The sequence below is a fragment of the Ischnura elegans genome, chromosome 5, assembly GCF_921293095.1.
Source record: "Ischnura elegans chromosome 5, ioIscEleg1.1, whole genome shotgun sequence".
Classification (NCBI taxonomy): domain Eukaryota; kingdom Metazoa; phylum Arthropoda; class Insecta; order Odonata; family Coenagrionidae; genus Ischnura; species Ischnura elegans.
In genome coordinates, this window is record NC_060250.1 from 128,946,994 (window position 1) to 128,970,178 (window position 23,185).

Sequence of the window (23,185 nt, forward strand, 5' to 3'; positions counted from 1 at the left end):
TTTTCATGGAAATGTTCTATTTTTTACGACGTTTTTTGTGCATAGAATTCCTGCTAATCTATCGATATAAATTAATGGAATTTAACTCCATCATGAACTGATGCGGAACAGGCTAAATTTTTGTAACATAAATAACGTAAGGGAGAACTTTTTGCAGACATTTTGGAGGGTTTTTTTTCCGAATGTCGCCCCCCCTTTTTTTTTAGCAAGATTGACTTCACCCTTTATTTTCCTTTTTCTCCTGGCTTTCGTATATTGCTTTCTCCTTCAAATAAGAAAGGGTCATTGCAAGGCCTTTTTCTGCCCGGCTGAAGAAAGCTGTCTTCCATTTTCTTTTCGTCGCTGCTCGTGCAGGGGGATGACGTCAGCCTTTGTAGTCGACCCAGTTATATATGCATGCCGGGAGGGAGGAGACGAAATGAAACAAGTCTCCGCTTCAAAGGACCTCATGTATTCAGACACGGAGATCGGTTCGTCTTTGACCCAAAATAGTGGGAGGGACATGTGCTGGAAGGCTCTGACTTCTCTGATTTGTCGACCAGCGTTGGCCCACCAACAATTACTTCCATTTTCTCAAGACGCCGCGTCATGTCGTCCAAGAGTCATCTGGATTGCTATGCAGGGTGAAGAAAAATTGTGTCCCGAAAGATGCTCCGGACAAATCATAATTTCGAATGCTTTGCCGCTGGAGATTGCGATGTAACCAAGCCATCCGGCAACAGGGCAAACTCGCGGTCAATCCGAGTGCTTGGCTAAAAGTTCCTATGATTAAAAATGGTTCTTTTAGACCTAAATATCATTCGTAATTTTGGTTGCAACAGGCATCTCCAATCCAGGGCCTCATTTCAAACTTTCGATCACGATTTGATCTTTGGATTTTACTTATTTACAGTAAAATATTCCAAAATCGTTGGCACAATAAATTATGGTTTCACTATTAGTGGATCCTGGTCACTTTTATAGCGGCGAGGGTTTTTCCCTAACCCCCCCTTCCATCCCTATCCCTACCCCAGAGGCGTCGACGGGCTCCTTAATCGCGGCGGCGCCTCCATCCTTTTCTTCCTTCCCATTCCACTCCCCTCCCCGGTAGCACGGACGTATCAGTTGCATTACTGAGTCCTGGCTCTGGTGTGCTATCCTTCTAAGAACCCCCCTTCGGTTCTCATTGATGGCATCACCAATCCAGGGCCTCATTTCAAAATTTCGTTCCGCAACTTTTCTCCGCCGAGTGTAAAAACGAAGGAAGTGATGTTGAGAATGATATCCAGAGAGCTATGTGGTGAAATTTTAGGCGTGGAGAAATTTTAAATTAATCCTCAAGGCTGCCTTACGATAACTGCGAATTAGTGTCGTCGCAGCCTACTGTAGTATGGCATATCGCTAATAGCGGTCTGTGTTGAAGAATAGACGTCGAGACGTGTGGAGTTTGTTTATTTCCTATTTTTTAAATTGAATATTCATATAATAACGAGATATGGACGTTAATTATGTCCGTATTTACTCGCTGACACATTTTCATCTGTATGCAAGGAATAAAGGATCTGGCTCATATGCCTGATGATATCCGCTGTTGGTTGGAATCGGTCGCATATTATAGGATAATTTTAAGTGAAAATCTTCTGACAAGTTTAATTCCCAAATAAATACAATTGAAAAAGGAAATAGTTCTGACTCAACGTAGCGGAAGTAACTCAACTTACCCTGATAATTTTAGAGATGGAAGTGCCACTCCAAAGCGCGGACACGTATCGTTTATTATTTTCATCTTTTTTCTCACGAACAGCGTATCTTCCTACACCACAATCTCTTCAGCACCATCACATGAGTAGCATGGAGTCCTCGACCAAGATTGAGAGTCTAATCCTAACTGTTGTGCACTACTTGAATTTTTGCACTCTTTAAATAATTAAAATCAGGCATTTATCTTTGATAGATGGAAGATAAATTTGTAAAATGGTGCCCTTTGCGAATTTACTAAACATAAGTCGTAGGATCACGTCCAGGTTTGAAGGAAAAATCAAACGAAAATCGGGTACAAAGTTTAATTCTCATGTAAATCACGAATTTTCACTAAGTTGAGGCCAAAAGTTAAAACTTTTACAGTCATTTTTAATATCATTCGAAGGTTATTATGCAACTTAAGTACGCATATCACCAGTTCGCGCCTTGCTAGCCTTGTTCCTTCTTTTTCACCATTTTTTTCGCCCTGCACGCTGTTTCTTTCTTCATTCTAAACTCTTTTCCACAAAAGCCGCGTCTCCTGCCGAAACTCCTTCCTTCTCCGAACGCCCCAGAACCAAAAGCGAAGCCGTGAGAAAGGATGGTCGAACGAATGAAAAGAGAGATGCTATCATCTGTCAAGGCCCCGAAGCGAACCTTCGTCTCTTCACGGCTCGCTGCGAAACAAAGTGCGCACAGCGGCAACACAAACACACACACAAAGACATCAATCCCTTACAGCTCATATTTCACCCTCGACAAAGACTCCACCACCCTAAATTACAAACCCCCGTTCTCTCTGTCCCCTCCAAAATCGCTCCTTGCGCCTTACCCTTTTCTTCTTTTCGCTCCGCCTACACTACTGCATAAACGTAACGTTCGTTCCGGCGTAGTTTTATAACCTTATCCTCCTAGGTCCTGACGTATTTACATATACGTTTGAATTTTTTCACCGCCTGGCTAAGTGAAATGTAATTGCAATCAGTTCAGTGCGTATTAATAGATGACAACATCAGAATGGAAAATGATTCATAGAAATCATTAATTTTGTTTGTTAACATATAATTAACCAGAAAAATGTACATATTTCCCGGGAATGAAGAGGTTATGGCATTGCTGGACTGTGGCCTTCATATTTCCCTATTACATTTGCCAGAAACACTTTGGCGGCTTTCAAACTGACCAGCGCGTATTTGGCTTGAAGTATTCTCTCGCTCCATGGTGTATTCAAGGATGGCCTGGGTGCTATCGTGGGTTATGAGTTGATTTATTTATTTAATAAGTACATTTTAATCGGTATTTAATAACTTTTTCTTGATAATTGGGATAGAATGTGTCTACAATTATGGGTTCCACATCGAATTTTTAATTTCTATTTAGTCGTTTTTATTCCAACCTTAAAATGCAGGGTGTCCGGATAACTATGACCTCATTTTAAGTTTTTATGCTTAAAATATACCTTATGTAAATAATTCCTTATCATTTTAAGTAAGAAGCCTATTTATCAAGTTCTTTTGTGACAACTCTTTGCCTTCTCATATCCTTCCTTCAAAATGACCTTACACAAAAATAAAACTGTCAAATTTGCCTTATCCATAAGGAAACTTTTTAGGTCCAATGCTTCTATTTCCAAGGAAACCAATGTGGCTTTTAGGGGAGTCAACGTAAAAAATTCGTGAATTATATCGTTTTTATGTACGTACCAATACTTGATCAAAATTCATTTTATAGTGAAAATCTAGCTATTTTAGTCAGGTTATTTTTATGCTTAATTTTTACAAATGAATTTTTCCTAGATTCTCATTTGCGAACTATTTTCTAATAATATAATATTTTCCCCATTTTTTCTCTCAATTGAATTATAATGCTTTAATGGAGACACTTTTTTGTTGTAGTATTAACGCAATAACTCTTAAATAATACTTATCATATTAATTAACACTTAATCTTTAACTCTCTTAAATATCTTTTAATCTCTCTTAAAGAACTCTCTTGCCGGCCTCGGTGGTGGCGGGGTAACGTTCTCGCCTGCCAAACAAGAGGTCGCGGGTTCGAGTCCCGCCTGGGTAGGTTTCCCCGATCCAGGGCATGGTCGTTTGTGTACGTTTAATTGTTACGTTTGTTGAACACCCTGGAATAAAATGGCCAATACGAGCTGTATCCGGTGGTTTGAGAATAAAAAAAAATATGCTCCCTTGGGACCTATGGCAGTACACCGTACACGCTTTATACTTCGATTTTTAAAACTTAATTGTGTACCGTCATACCCTAGAAGAATTCTGAATTCAAGAGGCAAAACTGCGGATTAATTTTGTGTTAATTATCCAAATACTGCGACCGAAACTATTTAAAACTGCTAGTTATATAAACATTTCCAGTAATAATAGCGTAGAAATTGTTACAGGCTTAAGAATGTTTCTAAATAAGTCTTTTGAGAATCTGTATTTATTTCATCTCATTTATAAATACTGCCAAAACTAAACCCAAGCATTCCTCGTTTGTATTCGCTGCGTCGTTTTACACCTCATCCCACTGCCCTTCGCCTCCAGGCGTCACGTCACAGGGCTCACCTGTCAAGGCGTCAGCTTCGCCACGACTCCCTTCATTTATTTTTATCGTCGCGCTCACTCACGATTGTTGTGAATCCGTTTCAGTTATCTCCCGCATCAGAGCCACCTTCTCGCTTTCGCCCTTCTTTTGTCTTTTTTTTCATCTAGAATGCTTTTCCTTGTCTCTTGAGACGTCACGCTTTCGCTTTTTTCGCTTCCCTTTTGTTCCTCATCTTCCCTCTATCGGTTATAACCATCATTCTTATTTTCGTTTTTTAACAACCATATTTCATCCATTCCGTTAACATGAGTTTCTGCCCATTATATAACTTCATGTTTAGGTTACCGTCGTGCTAATTTCATTTCCGCTCTTGTTTTGTTTATTTGCTGGCTCTCTAATGCTTGTTTTCCCTAGCTAGGAAAAGTTTTTGAAATCATTTTTTTCATCTTGTTCGTCCTCTTGAATTCAACCGCCTATAAGAGTGAATACCTTCCCTTTGACGTTTTCGTCACGACAAAATTCACCGAAATTTTTATCTCTTGCGGCTACAATTGTTATTTAAATCTCAGCCTTAATGTTTCCCTTTACTGTTGACCTCAATACTTCGGACAGCGACTTGGAAAATAAACAATCGTTGCTATTTTGATAAACACGGAAACAAATTAAAGTCGCCGTGGCCTCAAGATATGTTAAATTCTTTGCCCGCTGTCAGCCGCCAAATCTTTACTATTCCTTTGTTTGGAAAGCTACTTTTTCTTTCAAGAATCCATCGATAGTCCTTTTTACGTATAGACCTCGTATGGATTTGAAACTCTTTTATGAAACAAAAATGGGAAAGGGAGATGATAACCTTTTATTCATGAGATTTTTATGTTTAGTCTTTCCGTGGTTTTAAAATCCTTATCATCATTTTCAGTCCGGGTTGGCGATGAATTAGTTATTTTTAGGTTTTGATTTGCATTCGGCCTCAATGAAGCCAATAAGTAAAACAAAAAATCAATCATAAATTATTTATTCAGGGGCCGATTTTTAATGTTTAGTTAATTATTTTTCTAGTGCGAAAACGATAAATTTGACCATTCTTCCATTTAAGGCAAAAACGCTAATTTGACCAACACTATGAGCTACTCTCTTAAATATGACTTTGAACCATTACGTTAAGTTTACGTTAAGGCTGTATCATGTTTCGTTCAACACTAACTAAATCTGGCCTTAATTTCTTTTATAATCCCCAAAATCTAAAGAGTGGCAGTACTTAAGATGGTTGAAAGTGAACGGTGAAGAAGAGAGCAATGAGTTACTGATTGACAGCTTGGTTCATTGGTGGAAAAAAAATATCGAGATAATTTTTTGCTAGTGAAAGCCTTAGAAAAACGAATAGTAGATGGTGGGTTGATTGCATACTCTACGGTAAACACGTATGCCCATCATGTGCATCATGTGACTTGGGAAATTTACGCACCAATGAGCCTGGGAGGAAAAATTAGGCTTACATCAAAATGAAATACAGTGCGCATTTAAATATTTTTATCTTTACTTACATATGAGAGATCACTTAAGCTTCCCATGAATGATTCTTTGTACCCAAACGCACAGCAATAGTTTTCCTTTAGCTATTTGCAGGAAAGTCACGTGACCCAATACCACGTAACTATAGAGATCCTCGAGGTATGTTGGGACCACAGTAGTGACGTCACCCGCCCCCTTACTCTAAATCCTGAATCACATAATCATTCTTTCCGTCCCTTCCGACCGATAGCTCCTCCGACCCTTTCAATGATGGCGGAAAAAATTATTGTTGTACGCAATCATTTTCAGCGATGGCTCCAGGGATGGAAAAATGCCATCCCTTTCTTCATCTCCGAGGACATTACTTTCCCGTCGCTGAAACCGTGGCTGGTTCCTTCTTTCGGCCAATCAGAACGCATGGTTGCTAATAGCGATTGAAACGCCACTTTTGGCTTCGAATGGAATTACAGTTGTAAATACGGAAATTGGTAGAATAAGCGATGGGTAATGGGACTGTGGGAATGACCGCATCATCAGAAAATTCTTGGTCGAGCGATTACTCTTTCAGTCACTGAAAACCTTTCGCTGGAGCTAATGCTCAGTAGGACGGTAAATATGATCTCGTGATATCGGCTTAAGGGAAGGGCAAGAGGGAAAGCGGATGAGAATAGTCTCATTATTTTATTTATGCGTCCGTTGGCAGTGGTTGCTAAGCGTGTCCTTGTTTATGGTTGGATACCAAGCTAGATCCTTCGGGACGAATAACGCTGCCAATGAATGCATCGGAGGTTTGTGCCAAGCACTCGTCTAAATATTTGTCTGCCTTCGCCGCCGCTTTCTGCCTCGGGAACTATGATTCACGATTTTTGAGCGGACAACAACTCGCATAAAGCCATCACAAATCCAAGATGAATATTAAAGAAATTTTTCATCCCTTTTTTATCTTTCTTCCTTCCAGGGTAAATGTTCGAGTTTGATTTGCATCAAATGAATAATTAGCAGAGAGATATGTATTTTAAAAGAAAAATGTAGCGACTAACTTACTTCTTGCATCCCATAATTGACAAAATATTTTTATCAACCGCCTCTTATGTATTTAAAATAAACTGAAAAATAAATATTCAGTTTATTAATTTTAAATATATCATATGAATGGCGATAAAATGTGAAGCGATTGTCCATTAATTTTTTTGGACAACCTCAGTTACGAAATTAGTCATTTTACTAATAAAAATCGTGTCAAAAGTTATGGTTAAAAATCAAATACATTACACAATTCTTGGTGCAATCAAAATTTTTACAAATAACTTATGTGAAAATAGTATAAAAATCAATCTTTTTCTGCTTGATTCTGAGAAAAACTGCGGAATATCAATTTATTAATCTTGAATCTATCGCATGGATGGCGATAAAATTTGCAGCGGTTGTCCATTAATTTTTAATATAAATTTACCATTAAAATTAAACATTATCTTCAATTAATTATGTCAGAAAGAGACCTTATTTTTCCATCTCTCCTGCAGATTAATTCAGATCCTTTTTGCGACTTTGACCCAACATTTTTTCAATACTTACTTTATGCGTAGATGCTTTTTCTCATCGTTAATATTGGCTAATGTATATTCTGATGCGCATGCCATATAGCAAGGCTTTGAAATTATCGAAGGATATTTTAATTCATAGTTTGCTTTTATTGAAAGAATAATATGAGACCTTTGATACTGTTACTAATTTCATTAATTTAGGTACAATCATATCCTTAAATAAAATTTTTAGCAATGAAAATCCTAATTGCCGTGATTCCTTTTGAATAACGACAAAAAATGATGCTGCTTTACCAATAGAATTCATTAAAGAATTTCCCCTAAAAATTTTCCATGTAACTTTGAAAATACTCGCTATAAAATGTGCTATTCTTAAGTACGGCTACTAACTGTGTCACTAAATATTCTAGGAACTTGTTCGTTCCCTGACTTTTATCCCTCGAAATCGTCAAAAACTTCTTTTTGCCTTAAAATACGTATGTTGCAGTTGTAATCAAAATTCTAGAATATTCACATTTGCGTTGACGGTGTTTGCCGGTGTTGTCCTTCGGCGTATGCAACCCCATTTCTGTACTGACATAAGGGTCACATACCCTCAGAGTGATTCGTACGTAAATATTTCGTGCATGCACTATGCAGATGGAGGGAGCAATGGACCAATCAAATGTAAAGACTAATTATAGACTTCTTGTTGATGTTATGGAGTTGTTTCGCTCCCAAACGATATCTCTAATTATGTGAGGTACAGAGAAATGTTGATAAATTATTACGTACCCTGGAAATTTCAAGCTGATAGCGTTAGTTTTAAATTATTAATAATTCACAAAGAAAGGCTAATTACGTCCAGTTGAGAGGAGGTAATGCATTCTTCCCCTTCAGATATTTTCGTCTCATGTTTTCAATATACATATTTGATAGTTCATTGTGAATAAAAATATAAAAATTGAATTTATAATACAATATGAAAATTGAATACACACCCTTTCTTCAACTAACTGGAAGATATCAGTAGATTTTTTACTCAATCTTTACTTAATCTATAATCCTACTATTAATGGGCAAATAATCTGTGTAATAATTTATCTTTATTGCATTCTTTATGTTATCTAAATGAGTGTACATTTCCGGTAGGACATGTCTGCCACTATTCGAGATCATCGATATCGGTATTTAGGTTTATCGGTAAGAATTTCAGGGCGTTGGTGTCAAAGCGTTCGTACTCGATGTCCACCAATGCACGAGTACGAATGCATTCTCTCTTCCCAAGCGGTCGTAATTAGTCTTTCTTTGTGACTCATTACTCATTTTTAACGTACGTTATCAACTTTAAATGTCCAGGGTGCATTTCTCAACATTTTTTTGTTCCTCAAGTATTAAAAAATTACAGCTTGGAAAATACGGAGGTAAATTATTAAAATTTGGTATGGTATATTAGTTTCGCTTCCATAGATACAAATCAACATATAAAAGACGTGAAAAAATGCCCACACATGAATTAAGTATCGATATTATTTCATTGTAACGATATCGAGGCCGCAGAATTCAATGCCCCGTCTCGAGAGATTGAATGAACAGTTGGAAAAATTCGTCTCCGGTCGTGAGAGATGTGGTGGCCGGACAGATGTGTGAGGGCGAGGGGTAATGAGGCATCGGGGGTGGAAGGGGGAGATCTCACCCTCCCGCCCCTCCATCATCTCCTCCCTCCTTAGCCCGCGAAATATTCCTGGAACCATTCCACTGAGCTCACCCGGGCTTCTTAGCTGCTCCTTGAACGAGGTGGAGCTTGCTGGATAAGAAGGACGACAAAGAAAAAGAAAAGCACGGGGTCCAGAGAGAGAGCCAGAACTTGGAAAACAAAGGACGATCAAGTCGCGTAGAGCTGTTGAGCGGGAATCGTCATGCGTGTTTCGGTAGTGCCAGGCCTCGCTGTGCCTAAGGACGAGGAGGATAGCTTACCGCTCCTCAGATCGGACGGAGAAGACGTTCTATCCCGCGGAAACAGTGTTCTTCCAAGGAGCTGACGAAATTTTATCTCATTTCCCGTCTTCTGAAGCGGATCAAGATGGTGGCGTTTGACCACGTGTGTTTCTAACTCAGGAGAAACTTCATTGTTGCGCTCGCGTGAGCTTCCTGGGGTGCCAAACTTCCTTGTGATTTGTGAAGTTCCTCTTTCCGGGACGATTTTATAAGTCTAAAGTGTTATTTTAGTACCTCGTGACCTTTCTTTGACCTTGACCTCCCCTCTCCTGTGCGAAATTGATGGCGGAGGCTGCATCGGAGGCCAACATGGACGACATCTACGGTACCGAGTACAATCGCTACCGGAGATTAACTTCACGTGAAGAAATTAGGCAGCATTCCGTGAGTAATCGATGCTCTCTGTCGTGCATTTTCGGAATGAAGCAAACGTGAATGAATGCTCATGATTAAAACAAAGAGAGAAAAATTACCCCCTCATACCCTTACCACCTCACCCGCTCGCTATTGCTAACTTCAAGGATGTCGCAAACCACCTCGTGAATAAACGTAAGCAAACCAACATCCTCGCATGCCCTTGTTCATTTACAATTTGATAACTTTTTGACATAACTAACTCATTTTTTCGTACTTTAAACGGATTGCACCCAGCTTTTCGGTGGCAGTCGACGAAAACACTTCTAATAACACGAATAACATTTGCATTTTCTCATGAATTCTCCTACCGAAGAATTGCGTCCACAAAAGTACGAAAGTTATAATTATGGTATATAAAAATTACTGCATATATATTATATACAAAAAGTAAGCGAGAAAACTATATGAGAAATTCAGACAAGGGAAATTCTGATCCTTCGACATGTTTCTCAGTCCAAATTTTACTTCACATGAATAAATAATATATCGAGTTTTCCATGGGACTTCCATACATGTTGTGCTGTACGCCTGCAATTTTTAACAGTTCAAAATTAAAATTTCTGGATAAAAAATGATAAGGAACCTAAAATCCTTAATATGATCCAAAGATAAACAATTTTTCCTCGCGGTATCATGAACCATTTTAGCTTGTCCCAGAAAAAAACTTGACCTTGTCACCGTGGTTTGACCTTGCAAGAACCTCACGGACGAGGTGAGGCCACTAGTCTACTGAAGTAATCAACGAAATTAAATATTTGCTTAGGAATAATATGATGGATGAAACTTTATGTGCATTAGTTCTCTGAAATTGGTTAAACACAGCTTTGAATTCGAGTTTCAATGTTTTTTTTGAGTGCCAGTCTGATATTTCCTCTTATTTGAGTATTTTTTGTTTCGGTAAAATTTACAAAAAGATAAACAAGAGGGAGATGTGTGTACAACAGGTTAATATATGTCAAAGAAGGACCATTGCCACAAAATAGACTCTCCGAAACAACTGTCAAACACCACGAAATATTCTTTCGTGCATCCTGGGATCACCATATAAGGGACAGGAACGCTACAGCAAAGGTTGTTTCTGAACCCTTCCTGCGTAACCTAAAGGCCTTCAAAAAAAGATTTAAAAAAAGATTGAATTATATGTAGGAGAATTGGTCTTTTATTGTTATTAACTTTAGAGTGAAGTTTATTTTTTTGGCCACATATATGTGCTTTACCATCACAATTTCACTATATAACTCGGGTAAAACCACCTCGTGTTGCCACCCGATAGAATTTTCGCATTGTAAAAATATTTATTATGATAAAAAAATTAAATACCTTATTTTAATCTGTTTTTCAAAGAAGAATAGAGCTTTCACTAAGAGGCTCACATAAAAATAGGATATATGCACTGTTTTTTTCCACTGATGCTGACAATGATTAATCCTTTGAAATTAAACTGAGTTGAATTTTGCCGTAGGATCCCTATCTTACAGATTCAAAACTACTTTTGGACTTGGAATTTTATTTCAACACATTTTTTGGGTTTGAAAAGTGAAAAATACTCATTTGATGGCAAAAAAAAGCCCACATCCGTGCCTTTACGTTTTGGGATTCAAGGGTGAATATTGTGACTTTAGGTTTTGGAAATGCAGATACGCCACCATTGGTTTTCGGACGCTTGTGAGTGACTTCTTGAGAGTAAATAAAAGTTTATTTTTTCAAGCTTATTGCTACGCTAAATAGCTTTCAGGGGTCTAAATCTTTTTTCATAATTTCAAAGTAAATGATGGTTCGTAAAATCTAAACTCTTTCAAATTTTCAAGCAGTACCAAAAGGTGAAATAGGATTTGGTACTTTCCCGGTGTATCTACTTCAAAATTTTTTCTCGGGTCGTCAACCAGATCTGTGTTTCGCGACATTTCGATTATTGATTCAAAGATCATTTTCAATCATGAGTCGCTTGATCCTCGAGGGAACATACATTAGGCGGACGAATTCCAGGGTTGACTTTCATCTCGCCTCGATAGTGATCCTCGATTCGAGGATCGAAGCCTCGACCATAATGGACGCTTTAATCCGGAGGACGACTCGAGAAAACTTCTTGATTCGTGCGTGAATGAATAGAACTCGGAAAATATGAAAATTGAATAAATAACATTCTTTTTTCTGTTAATTGGAAGATTTCAACAAATTCTTTTGCTCTAATACGAATTGCATAGGTAACATAATTACAGCAAAAATAATTTCAATCGGTAACCCTCAGATTATTGGAGGACATGTTCCACTTGCTATTTATTTGTTCGTCGAAATATCAACTTCAGGTGCGACGATGGCACTCGCATTTCTCATAACTAACTTCGATCACGGCTATAAACTTTAAAAATTGTTTAAAATAGCACTATTCAAGCAAATATTCTGCTATAAATTATACTGTAAATTCGGAATAACGTATTTACCTGGTAAAATACTAAATGGACATTATTTAATGGATCATAGCCTTTGTAGTTGCGTTAGTTTTCTATTTTGCTGAAATCATGAAACAAAACTCAAAGGAATATAGTTAGGCTAAATTTAGGGATATAATAGTATTTTTGATCCCTTTCATCACCTTCACTGCCGAGAAATCCTAGAATGGCCAATAATATCTTACTATTCTTGTAGAGTTTTGGACCTTAAAGGACTTCATTATATAGTGAAGTGCGTTTTTTAGGGTTTCTACGTCAGACGTAGGAGAAACATACTTTAAATTAGTCAAATATAGATGAAAAACATTGCAGATAAAAATGTTTTGAAATATTCATGGTTAGAGAAGAGAAAAAACTTTCTTATGGAGCTTCGAACCAGCGAAATTTGAATTCGGGGTTCAGGAAACCAATAGGGAACTTGCATATATTTCAGATATAATCAATAGCCCCAAAATTATATAAAAATATATTAAATTATATAAAAAATTGCATACCTCGGTGAAAGTTTTTTTATTATTTTATGACGTGGTTTACGATATTTAATGCATCAAAGTTCACGAGAATTTTCAAATGCAAGTGAGAAGCGAAAACGCCCGATGATTGGCTGGTAGAAAAGTGACGTCATAGTTCAGTACGAAGAGAGACGGCGGCACGGTCATAGTAGAGGTTGCATACTTATACATGCGACGGCGTGGTTATGATTCATTTATTGAAGTGCAGACGTATCGCAGTTGTTCATTGTGACTTCAGGGATATTATTTCATCTATTTTTTCTTCATTGAAAGCGATAGATTGCGTAAAGATGAAGGAATATGGTTATTCTTAGGCTGATCCTAGCAAGCTTCTTGTTACTGATTCCATCATGATAACAGGGTATTTTAGTGAAACTGTAGACTTCGTCGGCGCGGAAAGTCGATTCCGAGAAATGGAAAGGTAGCTGATGTGCATCTGAAATGTTTTATAGTTCATAACAAAGTGAGACTTGCGTATAATATTGGCAAAAGCGTATACTCATGTGAAATGTGTATTCTTTTGGCAGTCCGGTAGTGTTATGGTGAACTTATTTCCACCTCGAAGCTGTCGATGATACTTTCAACTTAAAAATACCTTGCCTGGAGGGCGACAGGACGCTCTGAAGAAGCCAGACTATTAATGTTTCAATTTAGTAGCGATAATATAGACGAACTTCCAACACAATCTACCATCTTGTGACTCAAAACCCCGAAGCCACTTCCTATTCTGCAGAAAGAATCGGTCAATCGCTCTTCGATCAATATAATAAACACAACGTCTTTAGGTGTTAATAAGTTACTTTTGTAAAATGTAAATGTGAATGTTTTCCAAACAGAGTCTAATACATTTTGGGAGATTTTCTCACTATATATCTGAAACTCTATCGTCATTGCGATCGGTTGTCACTTAAAAATTCCGAATCGGAAATCCTAGAGGGATGATCTTCGACGATGACCATGATCACCTGCACTCTCACTATCACTGGAACCCGTGGTGAAAATATCATCCCAATCCAATTTTTATTTGGTTTTAACTGGGGAAAGAGCAACAACCTCGAAGCTGTCGATGATACTTTCAACTTAAAAATACCTTGCCTGGAGGGCGACAGGACGCTCTGAAGAAGCCAGACTATTAATGTTTCAATTTAGTAGCGATAATATAGACGAACTTCCAACACAATCTACCATCTTGTGACTCAAAACCCCGAAGCCACTTCCTATTCTGCAGAAAGAATCGGTCAATCGCTCTTCGATCAATATAATAAACACAACGTCTTTAGGTGTTAATAAGTTACTTTTGTAAAATGTAAATGTGAATGTTTTCCAAACAGAGTCTAATACATTTTGGGAGATTTTCTCACTATATATCTGAAACTCTATCGTCATTGCGATCGGTTGTCACTTAAAAATTCCGAATCGGAAATCCTAGAGGGATGATCTTCGACGATGACCATGATCACCTGCACTCTCACTATCACTGGAACCCGTGGTGAAAATATCATCCCAATCCAATTTTTATTTGGTTTTAACTGGGGAAAGAGCAACATAGAACTGCGCATTCTTTGGGCAACTTTGGGTTTGACTTTCCCTCAAACACCCCATTTCCCCTGTAGTGCATCAGTCCTATCTTTTTACGATGGCCTGACAACCTTTAAATGGATCCTTGGTTTATCCTGACAACCAACTAAATGGAAATTGCTGATCCACACGTCTTCCTCTATCTCCACAGTTTCCAAATCTAGGGCCGCGGAACATTCCTCTTGTGACTCAACTTTTTCTGAAAAGCAAGCCGGCGTAAAATAAAATCAAAGAATGCTGCGAATTATTTTTTGTGACCACCTCTGGATTCCATTCTTTTTCCATCTACAACTTCCTTTATCTTTCGGGGTAAACTATGGGACAAGAGTTTAAATAATATCATTAATTTATAACAAAATATAAGTTCTAAAAATACCCAAAAGCCATTTTATTAATCCGCACTGATGAGTGTAAATTAATGTGGAAGATGAATGCTGTAGACGTAGTAGTTTTCCTTAGGTTGAGTTGCAAAGTTCATGAAGTTGACAAAACGGCTAATTTTTCGGTGCGCGGAGTCATTTATTGCACTGGCCGTGTCTACAGTTTTCAATTTTTTTGTAATAAAATAAAGCAGAATTTAGGATAAAATTTCCTTTAAAATGACGTATAGTTCATTATTATAGCATGCAGTGAAGCCAGGATATAAATTTGCAAAGTACAGCGGCACATCATTTTGACGCCGACAGTAGAAGAAAACGCTGTCTTCTTGGCTGGCACTCGAATGCATGAGGATCAACGTACGTACAAAATATTAAAATATAGAGCAACGTTGCTCTATATTTTCATATTTCCTCCCTTGATTTTAAACATCATGGAATTTTCTATGTCCTTCCGTGACTGAAATTGAACAAGTGCCGTAAATAATTTGAGTCCATCGTAACCATCGAGAAACACCTATCTCGATTTTTGTTGTGAAGTTGAGTTTTTATTCTACGACGGCCGAATGATCGAAAAATCTCAGTTTCAAGTTATTCAGTCAATGAAATATGGAAAAATTATTTATATTAAAGTTATCTTCGCTCACATAGCACACGGGTTTATCATTTCGTTTATTATACTCTTAATTTCCCGTAACGCTCATCCCGACGGACGGCATGCATCGAGGCTTTTCTTCTAATTTCCTCCGTGGGAATGCAGACGAAAATGTTTTCTGGGGTGTTATTGCACAGAGGAACAATGCACCACTTGCAATTTTTCCTTATTTCACCCATGTTCTCCTTTAAACGCAACGTGGCTCTTCCAAACCTGCAGTTACTGGGCTTGGATCTTGGACTCCTACTGAACTATGACGTCACGGCCAAAGATTAGTGGGGGCGGTATTTTTTAGCCCGCGAAACTCGGGAGACTTTTGGGAGTCATTTTCTAGTGTATAAACTGAATTTTAAGCGGAAAAAGTATATTGCGGTACTAAGTGTTTACTGTAGTATATCAGCATACTGTTTATAAAAAGTATGCAATTTCCCTATTACACACTTCTGACGAATATTTCTCGGGTTTGCAGCCAGGTTAATGCTTTTATACGAGCCGACGTTTCGGGAGACGACTTGTCTCCCGAAACGTCGGCTTGTATAAAGCATATAAACCCGAGAAATATTCGTCAGAAGTATTCACCAGGAAAAATTAAAATCGTCAATTACATACTTACTCATGCCAAAGGGGCAAAGACAATGATTAACCTAATTTTAATATTTTTAATGAATAATTTCAATAAAAAGAGGTGGAATTGGATTTACTATATAACTGTTTGCCTTCTACACCAAACAGAAAGTATGGCATTCAAATCGCCGAGTCAACTTTCGTAGCCTCCCTTTGTGAGATTCAAACACCACGCCGAGGCGCAGTGACGGTTTAAGTTGGAACTACCGATCGTCATTCTTCCCTTTTATTCGTTTATCCACTGTTAATACCAAGAAGTCAGCAAAGAGGAAGTACAATGCCATCCCATTGTTGGCTGATTAATGCTGCCACCTAGGTCACATTTTAATCGGGTTTCAAAAATGTCCGTGATTCGGTGATACGTGCAACGCGATCCGCTTTTTTTCAATATTTTCATTATTATGCTTTTTATTATAAGTAATAGCTTTGGAATGTTATGAATTTGATAGATCACATTGGGTGCTTTCCATTCATTGACACACGTCGACACAAGTCGACTTGCGTCGCGGTTTTCGTGTTCCATTCTATGTGTGTCGCCGACTGTTGTGACACAAGTCAACAAACGGTAACGCACAGGAATAGGAGAGTTATAAACAAATGCCGCGAGTCGACACAAGTCGACGCGTGAGTCGCATGAATGGAAAGCACCCATTATCATGTGCATAAATTTTGGTTTACACCCCTAAATTTACCTTAATTTCCCGTGAAACTCGGATCAATTTGTTCGTCAGCGACGCGAGTGGCAACATTTGTAAGCATATTTAAATGCGCGGTGGGTTACAACCAATTGGAGGTGCATTTGTGGATCCTGTTTAGTATGGTAACATTCATGGGTAATGCGTGGTAATGCGTGTAGAGTATTTATGGGTAATGCACTGGCCAAACCCCGACGAGTCTGTCTGTATCACTTTCTCCAGAGAATGAAAATCGATTTCTACTACTCAATTATGACTGAACAAGCTGACAAATTCATCGACATGCCAGGAGTGTTGCCTATGTATAAGGGCAACAATTTTAAACTCGATTTTAAATACTTTTAGGTAGGTGCCTTGAATATTGTTGGTTCGTCTACAAGATTGGTTTTCCTTGTATTATTATGTAATCTTCTTATTTCTGTATTCTTCGTTCATACCACAGACGCATGGTTCTGGCCACAATAAGTTATCCAGAGATTATGCATGCATGTATTCTTAATTGGTGTTGACTCCTATTCATCTTTCATTGTATATGCTTGGTAATCACAATTCATTTTTCTGAATTTATTTTTTTCGGGTTGAATTTTATTAGTCATTCATTTATTTTCAATAATATATATATAAACATATAAACAACCTTTGCGTTGAACTACAAAGTGAGTGACATGCTGTTGGAGACCATTTACTACACACTTTGAGTGTTTGAAAAATACCTGGAGTATGTTGGTTACCCACAAAATGTTTATCAAGTTTTTTTGGAAACTTTTCATGAACTCTCATGTTTATCTGGGGATATTAAGATCCTATTACCGTACAACCTCACAGATAGTGTTTTCTATTTACTTACATTAGCAAACATGAACTGCTCTGTTCAGTGTAGCTGAAGCCACTGGAGAAAAGGGGCAAGACAAGCCATAGACTCTGCCTTGAAGCCAAGCTGCTGTTGTAGTTGCTCTGAAAAAAAAGGACTTGCATTATTTCTGTACATGATATGCAAGCCCTGTGGTGGGTAACTGTTCATCAACGGATTTATATGTGAGATGTTTGCATGTTTTTAATGGCTATCTGGCTCGAGTGCTGTAGAAAGTTCCTGCACACCTTCAGTGCACAAATTTCAGTGTAATTGCAATGGAGAAAAATTCTCCAGAGAGGGAATCGATTCAAGCACCTTAAGGTTTTTGGGGCACTGCACATGCCAGAGCGGTATCTAGGAACCTCTTATCACTATGGTAATTCACATAGGTGTTGAGTGTTGCAGCCTATCAGGGGTGGCATGCTTGGAAGAACGGTCTTCAAAGAAGCCACTAACCATTGCTGAATCCCATGCCTATTCAGGATATAGCGATAAATACGACTCATTTCAATATTGCTCCATGAGAGTAAAATTAACATTCATTGCCTTTGGAAGAATTCACCTGGACAGGACTGTTCACAGTTTTTTTTTACTGTCAATAGGTTAGTTTCCTTCATCAAAGAAAACAAAAGGCATTGATTGCGATTCGTTACCCACCATTAGTGTATTCATTATATAATAATTATTTGATTTTAGAAATACCGGTTTAGACGAACGGCGACGGTCAATTTTAACTGCATTTGAAAAAGGCCAGATTGGCGCCCATGCGATGCCACTCCATGTGACGTCACAGGGACCTAGTTTCTACACGAGTAGATAGGATTTTTACATCGCCTGAGATTACCAATGCATGAATGAGGCACAGAGCTCAGGGAAACATCTCTTAATAATCACCTATTAAAACTCCCTATGGTCGGAAAGTTTCCTTTGTTTGATAAGGCATTAATAATCCTTATTTAAGCCAAGCGCTTTAAGCCTGCATCTCAGCGGTGCACATATCCTCGCTCCAAGGTCAACTCACTCGGCGGCAGCGGGAACCAGAATGACGTCACACGGGCTTTTCCCAGAATTCATACTTAGCCGTCGCATTTTCGCACGCTTGAAAATTTACACTTTTCATTTAATCGCGGAAAATAGATATCATTTAAAAATCTAAAAGCTTGAAATGCATAATCCAGGAGTAATAATCTTTCGATTTAGGCAATAAAAAAATAATAGGAAACCACCCTATTTTTATAGTGTTTGAAAGATAGAAACACCTGTATTTTTTCTGTTGTTTGATCCATCACCTTTTTCTCAAGATATTCGTGATGAAAAATTGATGGTCTTAAAACATTTTGCAGATAAGTTGATGTCACCAGCTGATGTAGAGTGGGTCATTATGTAACTAATACTCCTCAAACTTGCATATGGGCCTCATTTTGTTTGTTTTTGTGTTCACTATTGCAAGCTATTCCTTCCCATAGGTAAAAGTTCTCTCTGAACAAGTATCTAAATGAAAGAAAACCCAAATGAGGTCATCAACTCGTGAAAAGTGAGTGCCAACTTTTGCATTTCCCTATGGAAAACAAGAGACTGGCTGAGTGGGAAAACTTTTTGTTCGTAATAATTCATCTGTTAAGTAATCTTTCCCTTCTGAATACTTCAAATTAATACATAGTAATTTTGTGTTGGAGTGAATGTCCCCATTAGCATAAGATGTGAGTGAACCACAACTCTATCACCTGTCTGAAATGCTTGTAGGAATAGTTAATTTTCCCAAAGGATGCCTTTGCTAGCATTGTGATTTGAGGCACATGAACACATTTGCAATAGGGAGGAATATATTCTTTGAACACACTATTGAGCAATATTCTATGGTGTTCGATGGTTTCACTGAAAAGTTTTTAAACTGTAGAGGAAAGTTTTACAGAAGAGTGCTGAAAAAAAATCAGTTGAAAAATTGGAAATTCAGTTGAATATTTTGAGATTCAACTGAAAAAATTTAGAGACCCTCTTGAATTTGGGAAATGCAGTTGAATATTACAAAATTTTATTGAATTCAATTGTAATTTTTAATTGAACTGATAGATTTTTCATACAGAGTATCACATAAACATGAAATAACAATTGCCTTGAAGTTAAAAAATTGAGATATATTCTTATTTCTCTCTTCTCTTTCTTTTCAGTCTGAGTATGGGCTGACTGAAGATCAAGTTGCAGGTGAGAATAATTCTTGATATTTTGTGTCTCTCAATCTTTCTTTTGACCCTAGCCCTTCAAATCAGCCATTTCTTTATACATACATGAATGTGATCGTATTGTGTCATTATTGTTAATATGTGTGATAGTATGATCACTAGCTATAGTTTTTTAAATAATGAAGCAGTGTCATAATCTATAACTTGAAAGTATTTTATTCCCTCTGCTTATTGTGTTAGTAAATTCGTAGGCTTAATATAATATGAACTAAATGATTAATTGGCAAAGCTTAAGTGTGATTTTGCATAAGATTGGTAATTTTTTACCTCTCTTCTATTTTAGTATTATTATTAGTGTACATCCGCTCTATTTGTTTGGAAAGGCTCTAACATTTTACTGAAAGATGAGGTCAAAATTATATTATTCATATCAGATGCACAGTTACACAAAATAATATTTCCTGCATTCTGGCACATTTGTAATCATCCAGCTAAAGAAACTGACATTCCATAACATCTTATTTTGTCACAAGGAAACTTAGTCTACATGCTTTAAATCATTTGGGGAAAAGACTGTTTTCATCACTATTAATGAAAAGTGGAAATCACTGAATAAATGCAATAGAATTCTTTGTTAACGGGTCAACAATAGTACATGGTACATGAGTATCAGATGCAAAGAGAATATCGGTGTTGGTGTTAGAAGATTTACCCTACTTAGTTGTTGCTAGCACAACATGTGACATTTGTGACAAATGCATAAAGTTTTCTGCTTCTCCTAATATTTTTTTAAGTATCTACCTCAATTTACTAAATGCCTCGTGATTGACCAACAGTTTTTAGTTCATGACCTGCTAAAATATTTTTTTATCCATCCAGCCTCTTCCTAATAAAAATTTTAATTTGAGCATTACCATACTTAATACCTAACCCATGCTCATAAGTTTTTCTATTGACTTCTGTGAAATTGACCAGGAAATCATTGGGTTACATCTACGTAAAATCTATTTTATTAACATTTCCAAGTGTAATAATTATAAATCACAATATTACTGTTGCCATCACATTCAAAACTTTAGGATATTTTGCTGTGTAGTATTTTACAGTGCAATATTAAATTTTTACATCCTATCTTTCCACTCTCTTCATAAAACTTGGAAATGGTTACATTGCACAATAAGAATTTAGATAGGTGTACATGGAAAAGCAATTGCTCAAATTGGATAAACTCCACTTAAAGACATGAATGAAGTTATGTATAAATTTATTTTCAAAGTTATTGAAAGCCAAGTCAACTAGGGTTCACACTAAAACATTTAGGTGTGACTAACAGCCATTATGTATTTAAAGAGTAAATGCATGAATAAATGTAATTATTTTGTGGTGTATATCTAGTTTACTATGTATATCCAATGTGTTTAGTGAGTGTTTGAAATATATATTTAGACATACTTATTCGAGACGTAATGTTAGATTCTTCTTTAGATATTCTATGTGGTATTCAACACAATATCCAATCAGTATACCAAATTTACTTAAATCTAAGACTTACCGATTGATAACAAAATATTCTCCTTTTGGTGAAATTCTAAATATGTAAAAATTGCTGGTACAAAGCCAACCTTCGTTTTGGATTGAATCGCTGAGTTAGTGAGTGGCAGTGCATTTGGCACTGAAGGATTATGAATTTGGTGTATTTGTATTAAAAGCTCCACAAAGCTCACTAGTTAATAGCTTGAACAGGCATGTAACCTGAAATTTTCTTCTGGAAGGGCTTTGGTGGTGTGTGGGTTGCCTAAACTGTCAATTTTTTCCCTCACCTCGGAAAACCATAAATTTCATTGAAAAATCCATGCCTTAATGCCCCATCATTGCCCCTTAATTGTAACTTATGTACAGCATACTACTGTGTGTCCCTTATAAATCGTTTTTGGACATCCATAAAATATCCAAATTTGGATATCAATACATATGTATTGCAATATCCGTACTATATCTATAAAATGTTAGAAGTTTGATGTTACCGTCTTGGTGTATTTTCAACCAAATGTGGATATGCAGTAGATATCACATGCTACTTGGGCAGGACCATGGCTTCACTTCACATCCAATAGATGGAGTGATGAAGTTGAAGTTCCTCAACAAGCACTCAAGCAGGAAACAGGTCGTCCATGAAAACTCTTAGCCAGTACATGAACCCAGGCCTGCAACTCAGGTGGAAGGCCAAAACTCTGGCCATCTCGCCGACCTGATCCCCCCTAGTCATCATGCAGACTACGATTACTCTCTGGGTGTCGCTCATGAGCATGCGTGAGCCTCTCTCCTTCTAAGCTCTAGTTTGGCTTAACCCTACATACTTAATGACTTCATTTTTCCTCCAAGAATTCAACGATGCCTCAAAAGTAGGGAAACTCATCAGGGTAGGGCACAGCCCATGTGATGATTTCTTGAGTTTTGTGTTGCACAGTTGGAATTCCAAGAATTTTTCTTTTTGGGTATTCCACTAATGGAAAGGATAAATCTATGCTGTGGTTTCAGAAAATGACTCATTTTCTATTTCACCCAAGACGGTTATTTTCTGAGATATTAGTGTACCTACTGTTTTAGGTCATTGAGTCAACAGAAATGCAATCTAGTTTTTATTATTTGTTGCTATAAACGTTAGTGGCAGAAATGCTCTAATTCTTCTTTTCATTTATTTAACATCAATGAAGATTTTTGGAGAAAAAAATCGCTCTTCCTATGTAGTCAGATTTGACCAAGTATGGAAATCACTTTTAAAAAATCTCACGTTGTAGGACCGAGATTTAAGTTCTGTTCAGAATATTTTACCAAAAATTCCTTTCTCTGGAAAAGTTTGACTAAAATTCATTACTTAATGGTTGCACAGTTGAATTTACCTTTCCTTTTGAGAATCAAGGAGAAATAGTCTTAGATTTTTGTATGTATGGTATATTAAGGAAAATGAGAAAAAAGTCTATTAGTGTTAACTAATATTTTCCTAGATATTAATGTTAAATAAAAATTGTTGTGATCTATTTTGACTTTAGTTATGTATTATTAGAAATAAATAGCTTTGTAATAGTTTTATTTGAGCTTGCACGAAAATCTGCATTATATTATAGAATTTAAAGAAGCTTTCATGCTGTTTGACAAGGATGAGGATGGAACCATTACAATGGCAGAGCTGGGCGTTGTGATGCGATCACTGGGACAAAGACCCACAGGTAAGACCGGAGATTTTAGAGAAGTTAGCTAGAAACTTTTGTACGTGCCATTAAATGTTTTTTTTAGTACATTATTGGAAAGTAATGTTTGTGCATGGAGTCGAAATATTTAATTCTCTGACTTCCTTTCAAATTGCACCCCAGTTTAAAAAATTTGTTATACAGGGTGTTTATAAATGAATATCGGGGTTTTAAAGCTTTATAATATTCATTACATAATGCTTACAGTTATAAATTATATGTCAAATGAAAGAACAACTCAAACAGTTTTGTTTTTCGGCAAAAATGCGCATGTGCGTGAAATTTTTCTGCCACAAT

General features: G+C 37.1%; 1 protein-coding gene across 1 annotated transcript in view; it reads left to right on the forward strand.

Moving 5' to 3' along the window:
* Nucleotides 1-9,068: 9,068 nt before the first annotated feature.
* Nucleotides 9,069-23,185, forward strand: part of LOC124159554 (neo-calmodulin-like) — a 28,989-nt gene continuing 14,872 nt past the window's right edge. The window contains exons 1-3 of the mRNA XM_046535434.1: nucleotides 9,069-9,683; nucleotides 19,629-19,662; nucleotides 22,766-22,867. Coding sequence (XP_046391390.1) covers nucleotides 9,582-9,683; nucleotides 19,629-19,662; nucleotides 22,766-22,867 — 238 coding nt within the window. The 5' untranslated portion in view covers nucleotides 9,069-9,581. The remainder of the gene's footprint in view (nucleotides 9,684-19,628; nucleotides 19,663-22,765; nucleotides 22,868-23,185) is intronic.